The sequence below is a fragment of the Eschrichtius robustus genome, chromosome 11 (assembly GCF_028021215.1).
Source record: "Eschrichtius robustus isolate mEscRob2 chromosome 11, mEscRob2.pri, whole genome shotgun sequence".
Taxonomy (NCBI): Eukaryota; Metazoa; Chordata; class Mammalia; order Artiodactyla; family Eschrichtiidae; genus Eschrichtius; species Eschrichtius robustus.
The window spans coordinates 100,325,638-100,345,718 of record NC_090834.1 but is presented as its reverse complement, the minus strand read 5'-3'; the positions used below and the strand labels follow the sequence as shown (position 1 = coordinate 100,345,718).

General features: G+C 37.1%; 1 protein-coding gene and 1 pseudogene across 3 annotated transcripts in view; one reads left to right on the top strand and one right to left on the bottom strand.

Moving 5' to 3' along the window:
• The window catches only part of CSTPP1 (centriolar satellite-associated tubulin polyglutamylase complex regulator 1), a 200,900-nt gene that overhangs the window by 58,128 nt on the left and 122,691 nt on the right, over nucleotides 1–20,081 (bottom strand). For 2 of the 3 annotated variants that reach the window (XM_068555019.1, XM_068555021.1), the window contains one exon: nucleotides 7,626–7,808. The exons of the other annotated variant lie outside the window; for it this stretch is intronic. In XM_068555019.1, the coding sequence (XP_068411120.1) occupies nucleotides 7,626–7,808 (183 nt within the window). The remainder of the gene's footprint in view (nucleotides 1–7,625; nucleotides 7,809–20,081) is intronic. 3 annotated transcript variants of the gene reach the window in all.
• On the top strand, nucleotides 12,161–12,260 carry LOC137772771 (U6 spliceosomal RNA; annotated as a pseudogene).

The following is a 20,081-nucleotide window of genomic DNA, read 5'->3' as shown; positions in this document are numbered from 1 at the left end:
AGGAAAAATATAAGGACAAAGTACGAAGGAAATAAACCGTGAAGCCAGTAATATGGGGTGTGTATTAGAATCTTATGGTTGCTTTAACAAATTATCACAAACTTGGTGGCTTGAAATTACTGAAATTTATTCTCCTATAGTTCTGGAGGCCGTAAATCCAAACTGAGTCTTAACAGGGCTAACATCAAGGTGTCAGCGGCTCGATTCCTTCTGCAGATCCGGGGAGAATCTATTTCTTTGGCTTCACCATCGACTAGAGGCTGTCCTCACTACTTGGCTTGTGGCCCCACATCACATCACCTTCCCCTGTCCACTGCTTCCAGCTTTCACATTGTCTTCTTCCTCTTCTGTCATAAAGTCTCCCACAGTCTGCCTCTTATCAGGATACCTGTGATTACATTCAGGTCCACCTGGATAATCCAGGAAAATCTCCCCGATCTCAAGATCCTTAACTTAATCATATCTGCAAAGTTCTTCTTGTCATATAAGATAACATTCACAGGTTCCAGGGATTAGGACCTGGGTATCTTTGGGTGCCATTATTCAGCCTACCACAGAGTGAGAGAAAATAAAGGGTCACATGAATAAGTAAGAAATAAAGGAGGCTGGGACTTACCTGGTGGTGCAGTGGTTAAGAATCCGCCTGCCAATGCAGGGGACGCAGGTTCAAGCCCTGGTCCAGGAAGATCCCACATGCCGTGGAGCAACTAAGACCATGCACCACAACTACTGAGCCTGCGCTCTAGAGCCCGTGAACCACAACTACTGAGCCCGAGTGCTACAACTACTGAAGCCCGCGCGCCTAGAGCCCATGCACTGCAACAAGAGAAGCACGGCAATGAGAAGCCCGCGCACCACAATGAAGAGTAGCCCCCGCTCGCCACAACTAGAGAAAGCCCGCGCGCACCAACGAAGATCCAACGCAGCCAAAAATAAATACATGAATAAAATTTTATTAAAAAAGAAATAAGGGAGGGAATCTTCACTCATTCTTTGAAAATAAATTAGAAGGCACAATGTCATTCCTCCTCAGAAAGGGTATTTCTCATCACCGTAAAACACTTAGACTGAGCTGGGAAACCCGGATGGATGTATTCAGACCTTGGTTTGATTCTGTCGCACTAATTATTTAACTGCTATACCTCAATTTCCTCATCTTTAAAATGGAGATAATAATAATACTTAAATGGTGGTTGAGAAGATTCAATATTATAATGCATGTAAAGATTTAACACAGTTCTTGACACATGGTGAGTGCTCATTAAATGATGGCTACTATTATAATTATTTTATTATTCACAGAACAGGCTGTGCAACCCTCATGATGCTAAATCAGTACACAGTTTTTCCAGAGGCCTCTAGTGACCCCTTCTTCTATGTGCATTCTATATAAGTCAATAAGTAAAGCTTACTCAAGTGTCAAAACTTAAAAAAAAATTTTTTTATGCGTATCTTATCTCTAACTGTATCACAAACTTCCTTGGCTTACTAAAAAGATGATAATAAACACAAGTAACCTTTTGTTTTTCAACTCTGGTTCAACATTATGACTATTGCTTACTGCCCTGGCCATAATAGAAAGATACCCTCGATGAACAAAAAGATTAATAAAGCCTTTACATGTCCCCTATATGGTAAATGACCTTAAAATACTGTTTGCTTGTTTTAAATATGGATTTTCTCTTGTTTGTCTTTAATATGGATTTTCTCTTCACTGGTTCTCTAGTGACTTTCTTTTCTGATAACATTTATCACCACTGTCAGTGTGTGGCTAAGGCAACACTTTAGACCCTCCTCACTACTTTTTTATCTGCTGCTGCTGACCTGATCAGATTCTCTGTCAAACTCTTGGGAGACTTTCTGCCTCTCCTACAAAGACACATATAAACTCTGTAAACACTGGCTCCTCAGGGGCCATTTTTACTTACTTTCAAATCAGTGACTATGTTCTGAACATGTTAGAAGTTTGATTGCTATGTTGGTGAGTTGCTAAGTAGCGTTCTACCACATCAGACATTAGCCTGAGGATCTGTCTAATGATTAATACAAATCAAAACACTAGTAAATGAACCAGTTTAGGGTATGACAATATCTTCAATTTAATGATCTTATCTTACAAAAGTGGCCCAGTGAATTACTCTGTCCACCTGGGGTTCAAGAGTTCTTATGCTTTTGTTTACAAAGAACTTTGGACAATTCTTGAGGCTAGTATGGATACTATGTATCCATATGTATATATAAACAGAGGAACTCTAGGTTACCCAGTGATTTAGCCATATTTATTCTTGTTTCTAAACTTTTACTGTGAACATCAACTCTCTGGCTTAATTGAGCCCTTTGTTGATACACTTTTTTGTTTGTTGGTTTAATTCCCCCCTAAATTACTCCTTGCCCTCATGGAAGGTGTGTGAACTAGCAAGTCTTCTTATCTTTGCTGCAGACTGGGGCCCCTCAGTCTTAGCTTAGTGGCCCATTTCTAGATGGAAAGGAGAGCAGGACTCATACAAGTTGATGTACTACACAGTTAAAATTTTAAGAATTCTCATATTTGTTAAATATAAATATAGATGTTTATATTTTATCTTAACAAAACCAAACAAAATCAATTTTTGGATTAACTGTCATTCAAACTATCTGTGTCACTGGTATTTGCAGGCTGACTATACATTTTAAGTATACCTATTAAGTGTTAAATATTTTTTTATCAGTTATGTTCTTTTTTTATTTTTATTTTTTATTTTTATTTATTTTTGGCTGCATTGGGTCTTCGTTGCTGTGTGTGGGCTTTCTCTAGTTGCGGCGAGCGGGGGCTACTCTTCGTTGCGGAGCACGGGCTCTAGGCACACGGGCCTCAGTAGTTGCAGCACGTGGGCTTCAGTAGTTGTGGCTCGCAGGCTCTAGAGCGCAGGCTCAGTAGTTGTGGCACACGGGCTTAGTTGCTCCACGGCATGTGGGATCTTCCCGGACCAACACGCTTGAACCCGTGTTCCCTGCATTGGCAGGCGGATTCTTAACCACTGCCCCACCAGGGAAGTCCCTATCAGTTATGTTCTTAATGCAATATATGCAGTACAAAAATAGTTCATTCATTTTAGTTTACAAAACAGATATAATGAATATTGTGATATATGGTGCTTCCTTCTCTGTATTTTCCAGGAATCTAAAAAACCATGAGTTTTTCTTGTCCTGCTCACAATAGCTTTATAGTAAGGACCACGTGTATTAGGTGTATATTAGTAACAGTATAAAAGCAACTGCCATCTATGGAGTGCCTGCTGTGTGCTAAGCACTATACGGAGTACTTTTTATAATGTGGTGGTTTTAAGGTCCACAGAATTCTATGATATTCCCCTCCCTTCCCCTTGAGTATGGGTTAAACGTACTGATTCACTTCTAAAGAATAGACTAAAATAAAAGTGACAGTATGTGACTTCAGAGACTCGGTCATAAAAGGTACTGATGCTTCCTGTTTGCTCTCTCTCTGAGATCACTTTTTCTGGGGAAGCCACTACCATATCATGAGGAACTTATGATGAAGAACTGAGGCCTCCTGCCAACAGTGATATGAGTGAGTTTAGGAGCAGACCTCCCAGTCCCATTCAAGCCTTCAGGTGGCTGCAGCCCCAACCCAAATCTTGATTTCTACCTTATGAGGGACCTTGAGCCAGAACCACCTAAGTGAGCCGCTCCTGGATTCCTGACCCTCCGGACCTGTGTGACATACGCATTTATTGTTTTAACCCTCCACGTTTTGGGGTAATTTATTATATACTGATAGATAACTAATACATATATATTTAACTAGTACACATATATTATCTTTTTTATTCCCACAACCACCATGGAATAGATGGTGTTATCTTCATGCAAATTAGAAAACAAAGGCTCAGGTGGTTAAGTAATTTATTCAAGGTCATAAGCAAGTAATGGTAGACCCATGACACCAAGCCCATATTTTTTGTACTATATTATACTATGACTTTTCAGGTCCTGTTTCTTTCAGGCAGCTTATTAGCTATCTCTCCCACCTTTGATTAGCCTGCTATCAATGCTTTCATGCAAATAATGGATTAGAAAAAAAAAGATAGGCTTAAGAATAGTCCGGAATCATACTTCTGGACTATTCCCCCCTCCAGCATGACATGAACTCATTAATTAGCACAATTTGATACGACTGTTCAACCAGTTATATGTTGTTCAACCAGCCTGTATTCTTTCTGCTTCTTCACAAGGATATCATGGAGATGTTGTCAAGGTCTTGCTGAAACCCAATTAAACTATACAAATACAATAAATATAGCTAAATATTAGAATAATCTTATGATAAGTATAGCTAAAACTAAGTACAGCTTTCTCCCAATTTGTCTGGTAATGCCTTCAAAAACGGAATAAGTTTGCATTAACTATTTCACTTGCTCCTCCTTCAGGATTATTGCCATTACAATCATTCATCTTTTATCACTCCCGTCACAATCATCACTGATTTTGATAAAAAAGTGCATTACACACATTATTTGATTTACAACTCAGGACTACCCTATGAAGTAGGTTCTCTTATTATTTCTGTTTTACCAATAAGGAAATTTGGCTTATAGAGATAAATAATTTGCCTAATGTCATTTTACTAAGAAGTGAAACATGGGGTTGAAATCAGGCCTTCTTTACCCACCAAGCCTGCGCTCTTTTTCTTTTCCTTTTCTTCTCTACTCTACTCATCTCTTCTCTCCTCCCCTTCCTCCTTCCCTCATCCCCTCCCACCCCCTTCTTTTTCAGTAAACTCTGATAGGCTTACAGTGACTACAACTTCCTTTTCTAAATACCTACAATTTATTCTTTTTAATAAATAGTTGAAGAATATCACCCAAGATGGATGGCAAGGTCATCAGCCTTCAGCCTGCTGAAATGACCTTCTGACTCCAATCTTCTGGAACTTCTCCTCTCCACCTGCCATGCCACCCTCCCCCTGCCCATCCCCCATCCCCTCCACACAACGTGCACACTTTCTGCTTTCTCAAAGACTGCCAGCAGTGGTTCAGCCAGTTTATCTACTGGGCCTCAGCACCTCAGAATGTAAATTAGGCCCAGAAACTTGAGCTCATTTAAAGTAGTCAGGTGATCTCTTATAATCTCAGCTATATTTGATTACATTCTCTGGAACCAGTGTTTATTTTATCTTTTCCAGTCCAAAGAGCATCCTCTTTGACTGAGAAGACTAAATCAAAATAAGAGGTTTTGCTTTCTCACTTTCATTCATTAATATTATACCACCCACCTAGTCTTCATTGTTCTTTTTTGCTCTGATGTAATTTTTCTAAAAGGAAGACTTTTTATATTGTCTTCAGTATTTTGTCACAATTCTCAGTTTTCCTAGTCTCTTATTTTCCCTTTAATTTAATACAATATAAATATAAACATTCATTTGTATATATAGTTGATCTTTGAACAATGCAGGGGTTAGGGGCACCAGCCCCCCATGCAGTTGAAAATCTGCCTATAACTTCTGACTCCCCCAAAACTTAACTACTAATAGCCTACTATTGACCTGAAGCCTTACTGATAACATAAACAGTCAATTAACACATATTTTGTATGTTATATTATTATATACTGTATTCTTACAATAAAGTAAGCTAGAGAAAAGAAAACATTATTGGGCTTACCTGGTAGTGCAGTAGTTAAGAATCTGCCTGCCAATGCAGGGGACACAGGTTCGAGCCCTGGTCTGGGAAAATCCCATGGGCTGCAGAGCAACTAAGCCCGTGTGCCACAACTACTGAGCCTGCAAGCCACAACTACTGAAGCCCGAGTGACACAACTACTGAAGCCCACACGCCTGGAGCCTGTGCTCTGCAACAAGAGAAGCCACCACAATGAGAAGCCTGCGCACTACAATGAAGGGTAGCCCCCGCTCATCGCAACTAGAGAAAGCCCGTGCACAGCAACGAAGACCCAACGCAGTTAAAAATAAATAAATAAAACAAACAAAAAAAGACATTATTAAGAAAATCACAAGGAAGCGAAAACACATTTACAGTACTGTACTGTTTTTATACCGTTAAGTTTACATAGTCTGTTTACAAGTGAATCATCTGTCAGTATCTACAACAATATTGTCTTATACGATATAAAACACTGTAGATGTTACATGTATTACTAACACTAGACATCAAAAATGAAAAGATAATGTGAAAAAGAAATTCATAGTTATTTCCAGGTATAATGATTCATGTATTGATAACGAAGAGCAGCAATACGATTACTGTACGGTAGGCTAGCCTATACACAAATGAATAAATCATTATAAAATTTGTATGGCATACAGTATTATGGTCATATTCATAATGCAGTACTGGAAATATTGCTACATTTAAAAAAAAACACTTACCTGTGATGACAGGATGATACAAAGTTTCTCCAATTACAAGAAAGGGAGGCATACTGTATGGTAATGTAATTCTTTGGAAGCAAAGTTATAAAGCAGGAAGAAAACTAACAGATTGTTAACTTTGTATTAAATATCACTCACCTTATGCTTGTGTACGGATAGACTAACTACCTCATTACCAGTCTTGCACACAGTGTTCTACATGATGAATACTTAGGTGATAATGATGGTGATGACACACAAACATCTCATACAGTTCTTGCTGTTCAGTTATTACATTTTCACATGAAGATACCCACACATACATACACAACAGATAAGTTTATGACATGATTATTTACTCTTCATTAAGTGGAAGTCTTCACGTTGAGTAGGCTGAGGAGGAGGAGGAAGAGGAGGGGTCGGTCTTGCTGTCCTAGGGGTGGCCGAGGTGAAAGGGGAGGCAGCAGAGGCAGGCACACTCGGTGTAACTTTACGGAAATATATCATAATTTGTCTGACATTTTTGCCTTTTCATTTCTCTAAAAATATTTCTATATAGTACTGATCCTTCTTTTACTGTTTGCTTTAGTTTCAGAGCCTGTATCATAGAAGAATAACTGGAACCCTTCTGCCAGACTGTCTAATGTCAGTATGTTTTCTGGAGCTACTTCTACGTCTTCTTCCTCATTGCCTGGCACTGGTTCAAAAGCACTCAACTCCACCAGGTTATCTTCTGGTAATTCCTCTGGTGTGGTGTCTATTAGCTCTTGAATTTCTCCAAGACCCATATCTTGAAACCTCTCAAACCAACCCCCCCAACTTTTTTTTTTTTTTTTTTTTTGCCATATCCACAATCTCTTTCATGATTTCCTTGACTGGCTCTGTTGTAAATCCTGTGAAGTCATGTACAACATCTGGACACAGTTTTTGCCAGCAGGAATTTATTGTTTTGGGCTTGATGGCTTTCACGGCTTTTTCTATAACAAAAATGTCACCTTCAATGGTGTAATCCTTACAGACTTTCATGATGTTCTCTCTATTGGGGTTCTCTTTCATAGTGCTGACAATCCTTTCCATAGAGTACATGTGTAATGAGCCTTAAAGGTCCTTATTATCCCCTGATCTAGAGGCTGAATTAGAGACATTGTGTCTGGGGGCAAGTAGACCACTTCAGTGCCTTCAGTGTTGAATTCATGGGGTTCTGGGTGGTCAGGGGCATTGTCCAATATCAAAAGAACTTTAAAAGGCATTCCCTTACCGGCAAGGTACTTCCTGACTTCAGGAACAAAGTGTCGATGAAACCAGTCCAGAAAAAGGGCTCTCGTTGTCCAGGCCTTCTTGTTGTACAACCAAAAGACTGGCAGCTGGTGTTTATCTTTTTCCCTCAAGGTTTGAGAATTAGCAGCTTTACAGATGAGGGTAGTCCTGACCACGCACTTGACTGCATTTGCAAAAAACAGTAGAGTTAGTCTGTTTCTTTCTGCCTTAAATTCTGGTGCTCACTTCTCTTCCTTACTAATAAATGTCCTTTATGGCAATTTTTCTAGGATAGGGCACTTTCATCTGCATTAAAAACCTGTCCAGGCAGATATCCTTTCTCCTCAATGATTTTCTCAACGGCTTCTGGGAACTCACCTGTTGCCTCCTGGTCAGCAGAAGCCCCTTCTCCTATTATCTTGACATTTTTTTAAGCCAAACCTCTTTCTAAAATTATCAAACCATCCTTTGCTTACATTAAATTCTCCAGCTTTAGATCTTTTACCTTCCTTTTGCTTTAAGTTGTCATATAACAACTTCACTTTTTCTCAAGTCGTATTAAAGTCTATAAGCATGCCTTTCTTACAGCAATCCTGCACCCAGATAAAAGCTGCATTTTCAATGAGATAAAAAGTGCAATATTCCAGGGAGATCAGCTAGGTGCTTTGTGACCACCTAGAGGGGTGGGGTAGGGGGGGTGGGAGGGAGACGCAAGAGAGAGGAGATATGGGGATATATGTACATGTATAGCTGATTCACTTTGATATAAAGCAGAAACTAACACACCATTGTAAAGCAATTATACTCCAATAAAGATGTTAAAAAAAAAGTGCAATATTCAATATTTCTCAAAAAGAGCAAGGTTTTTGCGACTGCTGACCTAGCTGCAACGATGACTTTATGAATTTCCCTTTCTTCTTCTTTTTTCCTTTTTTCGTTTTTCTTTTTTATAATAGTCCTTATATTGGATTCATTTATCTTGAAATGGTGGGCAATCACAGCTGCAGACCTCAATCTATGGTACATATCAAGCAGTTCAACTCTTTCTTGTCATGTCATGACTTTTCTCTGCTTCTGGGGAGCACTTCCAGCATCACTAGTGGCACTTCGTATGGGTCCACTGGTATTGTTCAAGGTTTACAGTATTGTGCTAAACATGATGAAAAATACATGTGATCTGCAAGAGGTCACCTTTTACTGTGATAAGCAGTACTGGAGATACGAACTGCCCAGGTGGAGATGATTAGTGTCACATTTTAAGTGGATACTCATGATGCTTGAGCTCACTGCAAGAGCAACAGGCGGTGGCTACAAAATTATTACAGTTGTACAGTATGCACTAGAGTTAATTTTATGCAGTTATGATTTAATACTGCATCTTTATGTTTGTTTTCATTTTTCTAGAAAGTGAATGACGCCATATATGGTCTGTAAGTATGTGCATAAGTTTTTATAAATTTTAGCTTTTTATAATATATTTGACTATTTTTATGGTAGTAAATGATAAAATAGACCACCATCTACATTTATTTTAGGCATTCATAACATACTTAATTTTAAAAGAATTTTTTTTAGATACTTCTAGGATACATGGTTCATCTGTGAGTTTTTTCAAATTGTTGCAAATCTCTGAAAAAATTTCCAATATATTCATTGAAAAAAAATCAGTGTGTAAGTGGATCCATGCAGTTGAAACCCATGTTATTCAAGGGTCAACTGTACTCTGAATGAGGCACTTTGCTAGATGCTAGGAACACAGGGGTAAGCAAGACAGAGAAATGTTCTCATGAAGCTTACAGTCTAATGAAGAAGACAGAATTTAAGCAAACAGTTATATGTATGAAAAGTGTTAGGAAACAGAGCTTATAAGAAGCATATTAAACCTTATTTAAAAGTTCAGAAAAGTCTGCCTAGAAAAAGAGACATTTAAAAAAGATATATTACCAATATTACATAAATGCCTTCAAAAAAGACAGGAGGAAATACTTTCAAACTCATTGTATGAGGCCAGCATCATCCTGACACTCCAGACAGATATTACAAGAAAAGAAAACAGCAGCCTAAAATACATTATGCAGATAGATGCAAAAATCATTAACAAAATATTAGTAAAAGGAATCCAATGATAGATATATAAAAATGATAATAAATCACAACTAAGGTGGATTTATTCACATCATAGCATAAAGGGGAAAATAATATGTTATCTCAATAGATGCAGAAAACCAATTAAAAATTGAATATCAATTCACAATAAAAATTCTCAGCAAACTAAGAATAAAAGTAAACTTCCTCAACCTAATAAAGGACATCCATGAAAAACCTCATATTTAATATGAAAGATTGAAAACTCTTCTGCCGTAATTGGGAACAAAGCAAAGATATCTGCTCTCACCACTTCTATTTAACATTGTAATGAGGTCCTACTCTGTGCAATAAAGAAAGAAAAAGGAAGAGAACCCACAGAGACTGGAAAGGAAGAAGTAAAACTGCCTCTGATTTGCATATGACATGATTTTGCATGTAGAAGATTCTCAGGAATCTACAAAAAAACTACGAGAAATAATAAGTGAATTTAGCAAAGTCTCAGGATATAAGAGGAATATACAAAAAGCAATTATATTTCTATGTTCTTGCAATGAAAAGTCGGTAAAGAAAATAAATTTTAAAAATAACGCTATTTAGGGCTTCCCTGGTGGCGCAGTGGTTAGGAACCCGCCTGCCAATGCAGGGGACACAGGTTCAAGCCCTGGTCCGGGAAGATCCCACATGCCACGGAGCAACTAAGCCCACGTGCCACAACTACTGAGCCCGCGTGCCACAACTACTGAAGCCCGTGCTCCTAGAGCCCATGCTCCACAACGAGAGAAGCCACCGCAATGAGAAGCCTGCGCACCACAACGAAGAGTAGCCCCCGCTTGCCGCAACTAGAGAAAGCCCTCGCGCAGCAATGAAGACCCAATGCAGCCAAAAATAAAATAAAATAAAATTAAAAAACTTTGAAAAAAACCGCTATTTAAAATAGTAGCACAAAACATGAAATATATAGATAAATTTAATAAAATGTGTAAGATCTGTATATTAAACACTTTATGCTGAGAGACATTAAAGAAGACCTAAGAAAAAATTTACTATGTTCATGGATTGGAAGAGTCAATATTGCAAAGATAACAATTCTCCCCAAAATTGATCTACAGATTCTTCATATCTCAATCAAATTCTTTTTTTTTTTTTGTAGTGAATTAATAACTTTTAGGTAGAATTAATTCTTTACAGTTTTGAATCTGAACCTGGAACACAATACAGTATGCCTCTTCTTTCATTCAGGTCTCCTAATACTTCCTTCCTTAGGTTATTTCTAGAGAAAAATCCCCAAACAAAATCTGACCAAACTGAAATTGAAAAAAAAAAATCAATCGTAATATCACAATAAGCCACAGTCGAAAATCAACCACAAACTTAGATATGCTTTTCAATGGATATGTCAATCAAATTCTTGTTAGGCTTTTTTTTGTGTGTAGAAATTGACATTTATTCTAAAAGTTATATGGAAATTCAAGGGACCTCCAATGACCAAAACAATCTTGAAAATGCAAAAGTTGAAGGGCATACACTACCTTTCTATAAAGATAAAGTAATCAAGACTGAAGTTCAACAAATAGATCAATGGAACAAAATAAGAGAATCCAGAAATACACCCACACTTATATAATCAACTGATTTATTTTACAAAGGAACCAAAACAATTAAGTGGGAAAGGTGAAGTCTTTCAAAGAGTGGTGCTGGAACAAACAGCTAGCTATCCATATGGAAAAAAACAAAACAAAACCCTGACCTCAACTTCAAACCACACACAAAAATTAATTCAAGATGGATTATATACCTAAGCATAAAAGCTAAATTTCTAATGCTTTTAGAAGAAAATGTAGAGTAATACTGTTACGAACTTAGTGTAGGCAAAGATTTTTTTAGAGCAGACCCAGAAGGCCTAACCATAAAAGAAAAAATCGATTTTTAAAACTTCTGCTCAATAAAAGACTCCACTAAGGAAATAAATAAACAAGCCAAAGAATGGGAGAGAGATCTGCAATACACATACCTCACTTGCATCCAGAGTATATAAAGAACTGCTGCTCAATGATTAAAATAAACAACCCACTAAAAATTGGGCAAGGGACTTCCCTGGTGGTCCAGTGGTTAGGACTTCACTTTACAATGCAGGGGATACGGGTTCGATCCCTGGTCGGGGAGCTAAGATCCCACATGCCTCGTGGCCAAAAAACCAAAACAAAAAACAGAAGTAATACTGTAATAAATTCAATAAAGACTTTAAAAATTGTCCACATCAAAAAATAATTTTAAAAAAATTAAAAATGGGCAAAAGATTTGAAGAGGCATTTCACAGAGGAAATGGTCAATAAGCAATAAAAAAGTGTTCAACATCATTAGTCATCAGGAAAATGCAAATTAAAACCACGAGATACTAGAAAGGTTACTTCATACCCATTAGAAAAGCTAAACTTAAAAAGACTATGCTTGCTTCAGAAGCACATGTATTAAAATTGGCACAATACAGAGATTAGCATGGCCCCTGTGCAAGGATGACACACAAATTTGTGAAGCAGTCCATATTTTAAAAAATAACATTATTGTGGTAATTATTTCACAACATACACATATATCAAATCATCACATAGTACACCTTAAACCTACACAATGTTATATGTCAATTATATCTCAAAGCTGGAGGAAAAAAGAAGATTGACAACACCAAATGTTAGCAAGGATGTGTAACAACTGGAATTTTCAGATATTGCTGATAGAAGTGTAAAACAGTACAACCAATTTGGAAAACAATTTGTCAGCAATTTCACCGTTAGATATTTACCCAAGAGAAATAAAAACATATATCCACAAAACTCAGCCTCCTTTTTTGTTTTTTAAATTTATTTATTTAATTTACTTACTTTTGGCTGTGTTGGGTCTTCCTTGCTGCTCGCAGGCTTTCTCTACTTGCGGTGAGCGGGGGCTACTCTTCGTTGCGGTGCACGGGCTTATTATGGTGGCTTCTCTTGTTGCCGAGCTCAGGCTCCAGGTGTGTGGGCTTCAGTGGTTGTGGCGGGCAAGCTCAGTAGTTGTGGCTCACGGGCTCAGAGCGCAGGCTCAGTGGTTGTGGCGCACGGGCTTAGTTGCTCAGGGGCATGTGGGATCTTCCCGGACCAGGGCTCGAACCCATGTCCCCTGCACTGGCAGGTGGATTCTTAACCACTGTGCCACCAAGGAAGCCCCAGCCTCCTTTCATGATTAAAAACTCTGAACAATTTGGATACAGAAGGAATGCACCTCAACAAAATAAAAGCTGTATATTACAAGTTCACTGTTAACAAGATATTCAGTGGTGAAAGGGTGAAAGCTCTCCCTCTAAGACCAGGAACAAGACAAGGGTGCCGATTCTCACCACCTCTATTCAACACAGTACTGGAAGTTTTAGCCAGAGCACTTAGCCAAGAAAAAGAAATAAAAAGCATCAAAATCAGAAAGGAAGAAGTAAAACTGTCTCTGTTTGCAGATGATATGATCTTACATATAGAAAATCCTAAAAACTACAGTCTAATCCAAAAAACTGTTAGAACTAATAAATTAATCCAGTAAGGTTGCAGGACACAACATCAACATACAAAAATCAGTTGCATTTTTATACACTAACAACAAACTATCTGAAAAAGAAATAAAGAAAATAATCCCATTCACAATAGCATCAAAAACAATAAAGTACTTAGGAATAAACTTATTCAAGAAGGTGAAAGATCTGTACATTGAAAACTGCAAGACTTTGATGAAAGAAATTGAAGACACAAACAAAGGCAAAGATATGTGTTCACCAACTGCAAGAATCAATAATGTTAAAATGTTCATACTACCCAAAGCCAACATAGATTCAATGTAATCCCTTTAAAAATTCCAATGGCATTTTTCACAGAAATAGAAAAAAAAAGATCTTAAAATTCATATGAAACCACAATAGACCCTGAAGAGCTAAGGCAATCCTGAAAAGAAAGAACAAAGCAGGAGGCATCACACGTCCTGATTTCAAACTATATTACAAAGCTAAAGTAATCAAAACAGTATGGTACTGGCATAAAAACAGACAGAGAAATGGTACAAACTCGAGAGCCCAGAAATAACCCCATACATATATGATCAACTAATATTTGACAAGATAGTCAAGAAAGAATAGTCTCTTCAATAAATGATGCTGGGAAAACTGGATACTCACATGCAAAATAATGAAATTGGACCTCTATCTTACGCCATGCACAAAAAATAACTTGAAATGGGTTAAAGACTAATGTAAGACTGAAATTATAAAACTCCTAAAAGAAAGCACAAGGGAAAAGCTCCTTGACACTGGTCTTGGCAACAAGTTTTTGTATATATGACACCAAAAGCACAAGCAACAAAAGCAAAAAATAAACAGGAGGGACTACATCAAACTAAAAAGCTTCTCCACAGCAAAAGAAACAATTAATACAATGAAAAGGCAACCTACAGAATGGGAGAAAATATTTGCAAACCATGTATCTGATAAAGGGTTAATATTCAACATATATGGCGAACTCATACAGCTCAATAGCAGAAACCCAAATAATCCAATTAAAAAACAGGCAAAGGACCCAGATAGACATTTTTCCAAAGAAGACACACAGATGGTCAACAGACAGATGAAACGATGTGCAACATCACTAATCATTTGAGAAATGCAAGTAAAAACCACAATGAGATATCACCTCACACCTGTCAGAATGGCCATCATCAAAAAGACAACAAAAATGTGGAGAAAAGGGAAACCTTGTGCACTATTGGTGGTTTTGTATATTGGTGCAGCCACTGTGGAAAACAGTATGGAGGTTCCTCAAAAAAATAAAAATAGAACTACCATATGATTCATCAATTTCACTTCTGGGTATTTACCCAAAGAAAACAAAAACACTATTTCAAAAACATATATGCACACCAACGTTCACTGCAGCATTACTTACAATATCCAAGATATGGAAGCAACCTAAGTGTCTATTGATAGATGAATGGATAAAGAAGATGTGGTGTAGATATATAATGGAATATTAGCCACAAAAAAGAAATCTTGCCATTTGCAACAACATTGATAATCTAGGGCGTATTACGCTAAGTGAAATAAGTCAGACAAAGACAAAGTGAGATCTACATGATCTCACTTATATGTGGAATCTACAAAAAAAAAAACAAAAAAAACAAACAAGCAAACAAAACAAAATGAAAACAGTCTCAATAGACACAGAGAACAAATGGGTCATTGCCAGGAAGGTGGGGGCACAAAATAGGTGAAGTGGATTAAGAGGTACAAACCTCCAGTTATAAAATAAACAAGCCACAAGGATGTAACATACAGCATAAGGAATATGGTCAATAATACTGTAACAACTTTGTATGGGATCAGATGGATATTAGACTTATAATGGTGATTACTTCATAATGTATGCAAATGTCAAATCACTATGTAGTACTCCTGAAACTAACATAACATTGTATGTCAACTATATTAAAAAAAAAAAAAAAAGACAAGTGGTGGCAAGAATCTGGAGAAATGGTAACCCTCATACATTACTGGTGGGAACGTAAAATGGTGCAGCCATTTCGGCAGGCAGGCAGGTAGGCAGGCAGTTCCTCAAAAAGTTGAACATAGAATTACCATATGATCCAGCATCCCACTTCTAGGTATATACCCAAGAGAAGTGAAAGCATATGTTCACACAAAAACTTCTACACAAATGTTTGTATCAGTATTACTCATAATAGACAAAAAAATAGAAACAATCCAAATGTCTGTCAATGGATGAGTAGATAAATATCCATTGAATATCCATACAATGAAATATTATTTGGCCATAAAAAAGAAATATGGTATGGAAATGATACATTCTACAACATGGATAAACCTTGAAAACATTATTCTAAGTGAAAGAAACCAGACAAAGAAGCCCACATATTGTATGGCTCCATCTACATGAAATGTCCAGAATAGGCAAATCCATAGAGACAGAAAGTAGACTAGTGGTTGCCTAGGGCTGGAAGTGGGTGGGTGAGTAGTGGAAAGAGTAGGGGTAAGTATTTAGTAATTAGAGTTACTGCTGAGTATTTTGTGTGTGTGTGGGGGGGTGGAGAGTGGGTGATAAAAATGTTCTAAAAATGACTGTGGTGGGAATTCCCTGGTGGTCCAGGGGTTAGGGCTCCGCGCTTCCACTGCATGGGGCACGGGTTCGATCCCTGGTGGGGGAACTAAGATCCTGCATGCCACGTGGTGCGGCCATAAATAAACAAATACAAATTATTTTTAAAAATCTAATCCTTTAAAAAAATAAAATGAAGTGAAGTAAGTCAGAAAGAGAAAAACAAATATCGTATATTAATGCATATGTGTGGAACCTAGAAAAATGGTACAGATGAATCAGTTTGCAGGGCAGAAATAGACACACAGACGTAGAGAACAAACATGGACACCAAGGGGGAAAGTGGCGGGGGGTGGGGGTGGTGGTGGGATGAATTGAGCGATTGGGATTGACATATATACACTAATATGTATTAAATGGATAACTAATAAGAACCTGCTGTATAAAAAAATAAATAAAATTAAAAAATTAAAAAAATAAAAAATAAAATAAAATTGATTGTGGTAATAGTTGCACAACTCTGTGAATATACTAAAAACCACTGAATTGCATGCTTTAAGTAAGTGAACTGTATGTCATGTGAATTATATCTCAATCAAGCTACTGTTAAAAAAGTATTTTTAAGAACGGTTTATACAATCTTTTGCTTGAATTTTCTGTTCGTTTCTTTCATTCAATTTTCTACTGAGTTTTTATTATTTTTATTATTGATTTTTAGGAACTCCATATGTAAGGAAATTAGCCCTTCACCTGTGATATATGTTGCAAATATTTCTCCTTGTTTGTTGTTAATCTTTTATCCTTATTTATAGGATTTTTTTTGTCAAGCAGATTTTTCATCCTTTTTATCTAATGAAATATATCAATCTTTTCTTTTATGGCTTTGATGTTCTCAGTCATATTAAGAAAGGCTTTGCTTTCTGTTAAACTATAAAAACACTTTTCTGTGGTTTCTTTGAGTATGTTTATGGTTTCATTTTTTTTACACTGAAATTTTTGATCCATCTGGAATTTATTTTCATGTAAGGTGTGAGGAAGGAATCCCTTTATTTTTAAAAGATGGCTACCAGTTACGCTCATTGATTTAAAAGGTCCTCCCTCCCCCAATGCAGGTTAACTCTATTTTCATATTTGGGTCAATTTCTAGGCTTCTCATTCTGGTCCATTGATTTTTACTTATCTATTCATGTTCCAGTAATGAATGTTTGTATAGCATGGTGATGAAGAGCATGTACACTGGAGCCAGAGTATCTGAGTTTAAATCCAACCGCTGCCACTTATTAACTCTGTGAGCTTGAGCAAGTTAATCTCAATGAGCTGTTGTGAGGATTAAATGAATTATTATAGTGAAAGTGCTTAAAACAGTACCTGGCACAGAGTAAGTGTTTTGTTTTAGTAATTATTAGTAGAATTATTATAGCCTTATAATAATTTCTAATATCTGGAAGAGCTACTACTCTATTATTTCTTTTCTTTTTGTTTGAATTTTTGAATTTTATTTTATTTATTTTTTTATACAGCAGGTTCTTGTCATCAATTTTATACACATCAGTGTATACGTGTCAATCCCAATCGCCCAATTCATCACACACACACCCCCCCCCCACCTAGCCCCCCGCCACTTTCCCCCCTTGGTGCCCATACGTTTGTTCTCTACATCTCTGTCTCAATTTCTGCCCTGCAAACCTGTTCATCTGTACCATTTTTCTAGGTTCCACATATATGCGGTAATATACGATATTTGTTTTTCTCTTTCTGACTTACTTCACTTTGTATGACAGTCTCTAGATCCATCCACGTCTCAACAAATGACCCAATTTCGTTCCTTTTTATGGCTGAGTAATATTCCATTGTATATATGTCCCACATCTTCTTTATCCATTCGTCTGTCGATGGGCATTTAGGATGCTTCCATGACCTGGTTATTGTAAACAGTGCTTCAGTGAACACTGGGGTGCATGTGTCTTTTTTTTTTTTTTTAACGTCTTTATTGGAGCAAAATTGCTTAACAATGGTGTGTTAGTTTCTGCTTTATAACAAAGTGAATCAGTTATATATATACATATGTTCCCATATCTCTTCCCTCTTGCATCTCCCTCCCTTCCACACTCCCTATCCCACCCCTCTAAGTGGTCACATAGCACTGAGCTGATCTCCCTGTGCTATGCGGCTGCTTCCCACTAGCTATCTATTTTATGTTTGGTAGTGTATATATGTCCATGCCACTCTCTCACTTTGTCACAGCTTACCCTTCCCCCTCCCCATATCCTCAAGTCCATTCTCTAGTAGTTCTGTGTCTTTCTTCCCATCTTGCCCCTAGGTTCTTCATGACCCTTTTTTTTTTCCCCTTAGATTCCATATATATGTGTTAGCATATGGTATTTGTTTTTCTCTTTCTGATTTACTTCACTCTGTATGACAGACTCTAGGTCCATCCACCTCACTACAAATAACTCAATTTCATTTCTTTTTATGGCTGAGTAATATTCCATTGTATATATGAGCCACATCTTCTTTATCCATTCATCTGATGATGGACACTTAGGTTGCTTCCATGTCTTGGCTATTGTAAATAGAGCTGCAATGAACATTTTGGTACATGACTCTTTTTCAATTATGGTTTTCTCAGGGTATATGCCCAGTAGTGGGATTGCCGGGTCATATGGTAGTTCCCTTTTTAGTTTTTTAAGGAACCTCCATACTGTTCTCCATAGTGGCTGTATCAATTTACACTCCCACCAACAGTACGAGAGGGTTCCCTTTTCTCCTCACCCTCTCCAGCATTTATTGTTTGTAGATTTTTTGATGATGGCCATTCTGACCGGTGTGAGATGATATCTCATTGTAGTTTTGATTTGCATTTCTCTAATGATTAATGATGTTGAGCATTCTTTCATGTGTTTGTTGGCAATCTGTATATCTTCTCTGGAGAAATGTCTATTTAGGTCTTCTGCCCATTTTTGGATTGGGTGGTTTGTTTTTTTGATATTGAGCTGCATGAGCTGCTTGTAAATTTTGGAGATTAATCCTTTGTCAGTTGCTTCATTTGCAAATATTTTCTCCCATTCTGAGGGTTGTCTTTTGGTCTTGTTTCTGGTTTCCTTTGCTGTGCAAAAGCTTTCAAGTTTCATTAGGTCCCATTTGTTTATTTTTGCTTTTATTTCCATTTCTCTAGGAGGTGAGTCAAAAAGGATCTTGCTGTGATTTATATCATAGAGTGTTCTGCCTATGTTTTCCTCTAAGAGTTTGATAGTGTCTGGCCTTACGTTTAGGTCTTTAATCCATTTTGAGTTTATTTTTGTGTATGGTGTTAGGGAGTGTTCTAATTTCATACTTTTACATGTACCTGTCCAGTTTTCCCAGCACCACTTATTGAAGAGGCTGTCTTTTCTCCACTGTATATTCTTGCCTCCTTTATCAAAGATAAGGTGACAATATGTGCGTGTGTTTATCTCTGGGCTTTCTATCTTGTTCCATTGATCTATGTTTCTGTTTTTGTGCCACTACCATATTGTCTTGATTACTGTAGCTTTGTAGTATAGTCTGAAGTCAGGGAGTCTGATTCCTCCAGCTCCGTTTTTTTCCCTCACGACTACTTTGGCTATTCAGGGTCTTTTGTGTCTCCATACAAATTTTAAGATTTTTTGTTCTAGTTCCATAAAAAATGCCATTGGTAATTTGATAGGGATTGCATTGAATCTGTAGATTGCTTTGGGTAGTATAGTCATTTTTCACAATGTTGATTCTTCCAATCTAAGAACATGGTATATCTCTCCATCTGTTGGTATCATCTTTAATTTCTTTCATCAGTGTCTTATAGTTTTCTGCATACAGGTCTTTTGTCTCCCTAGGTAGGTTTATTCCTAGGTGTTTTATTCTTTTTGTTGCAGTGGTAAATGGGAGTGTTTCCTTAATTTCTCTTTCAGATTTTTCATCATTAGTGTATAGGAATGCAAGAGATTTCTGTGCATTAATTTTGTATCTTGCAAATTTACCAAATTCATTGATTAGCTCTAGTAGTTTTCTGGTGGCATCTTTAGGATTCTCTATGTATAGTATCATGTCATCTGCAAACAGTGACAGTTTTACTTCTTCTTTTCTGATTTGTATTCCTTTTATTTCTTTTTCTTCTCTGATTGCCATGGCTAGGATTTCCAAAAGTATGTTGAATAATAGTGGTGAGAGTGGACATCCTTGTTTGTTCCTGATCTTAGAGGAAATGCTTTCAGTTTTTCAACATTGAGAATGAT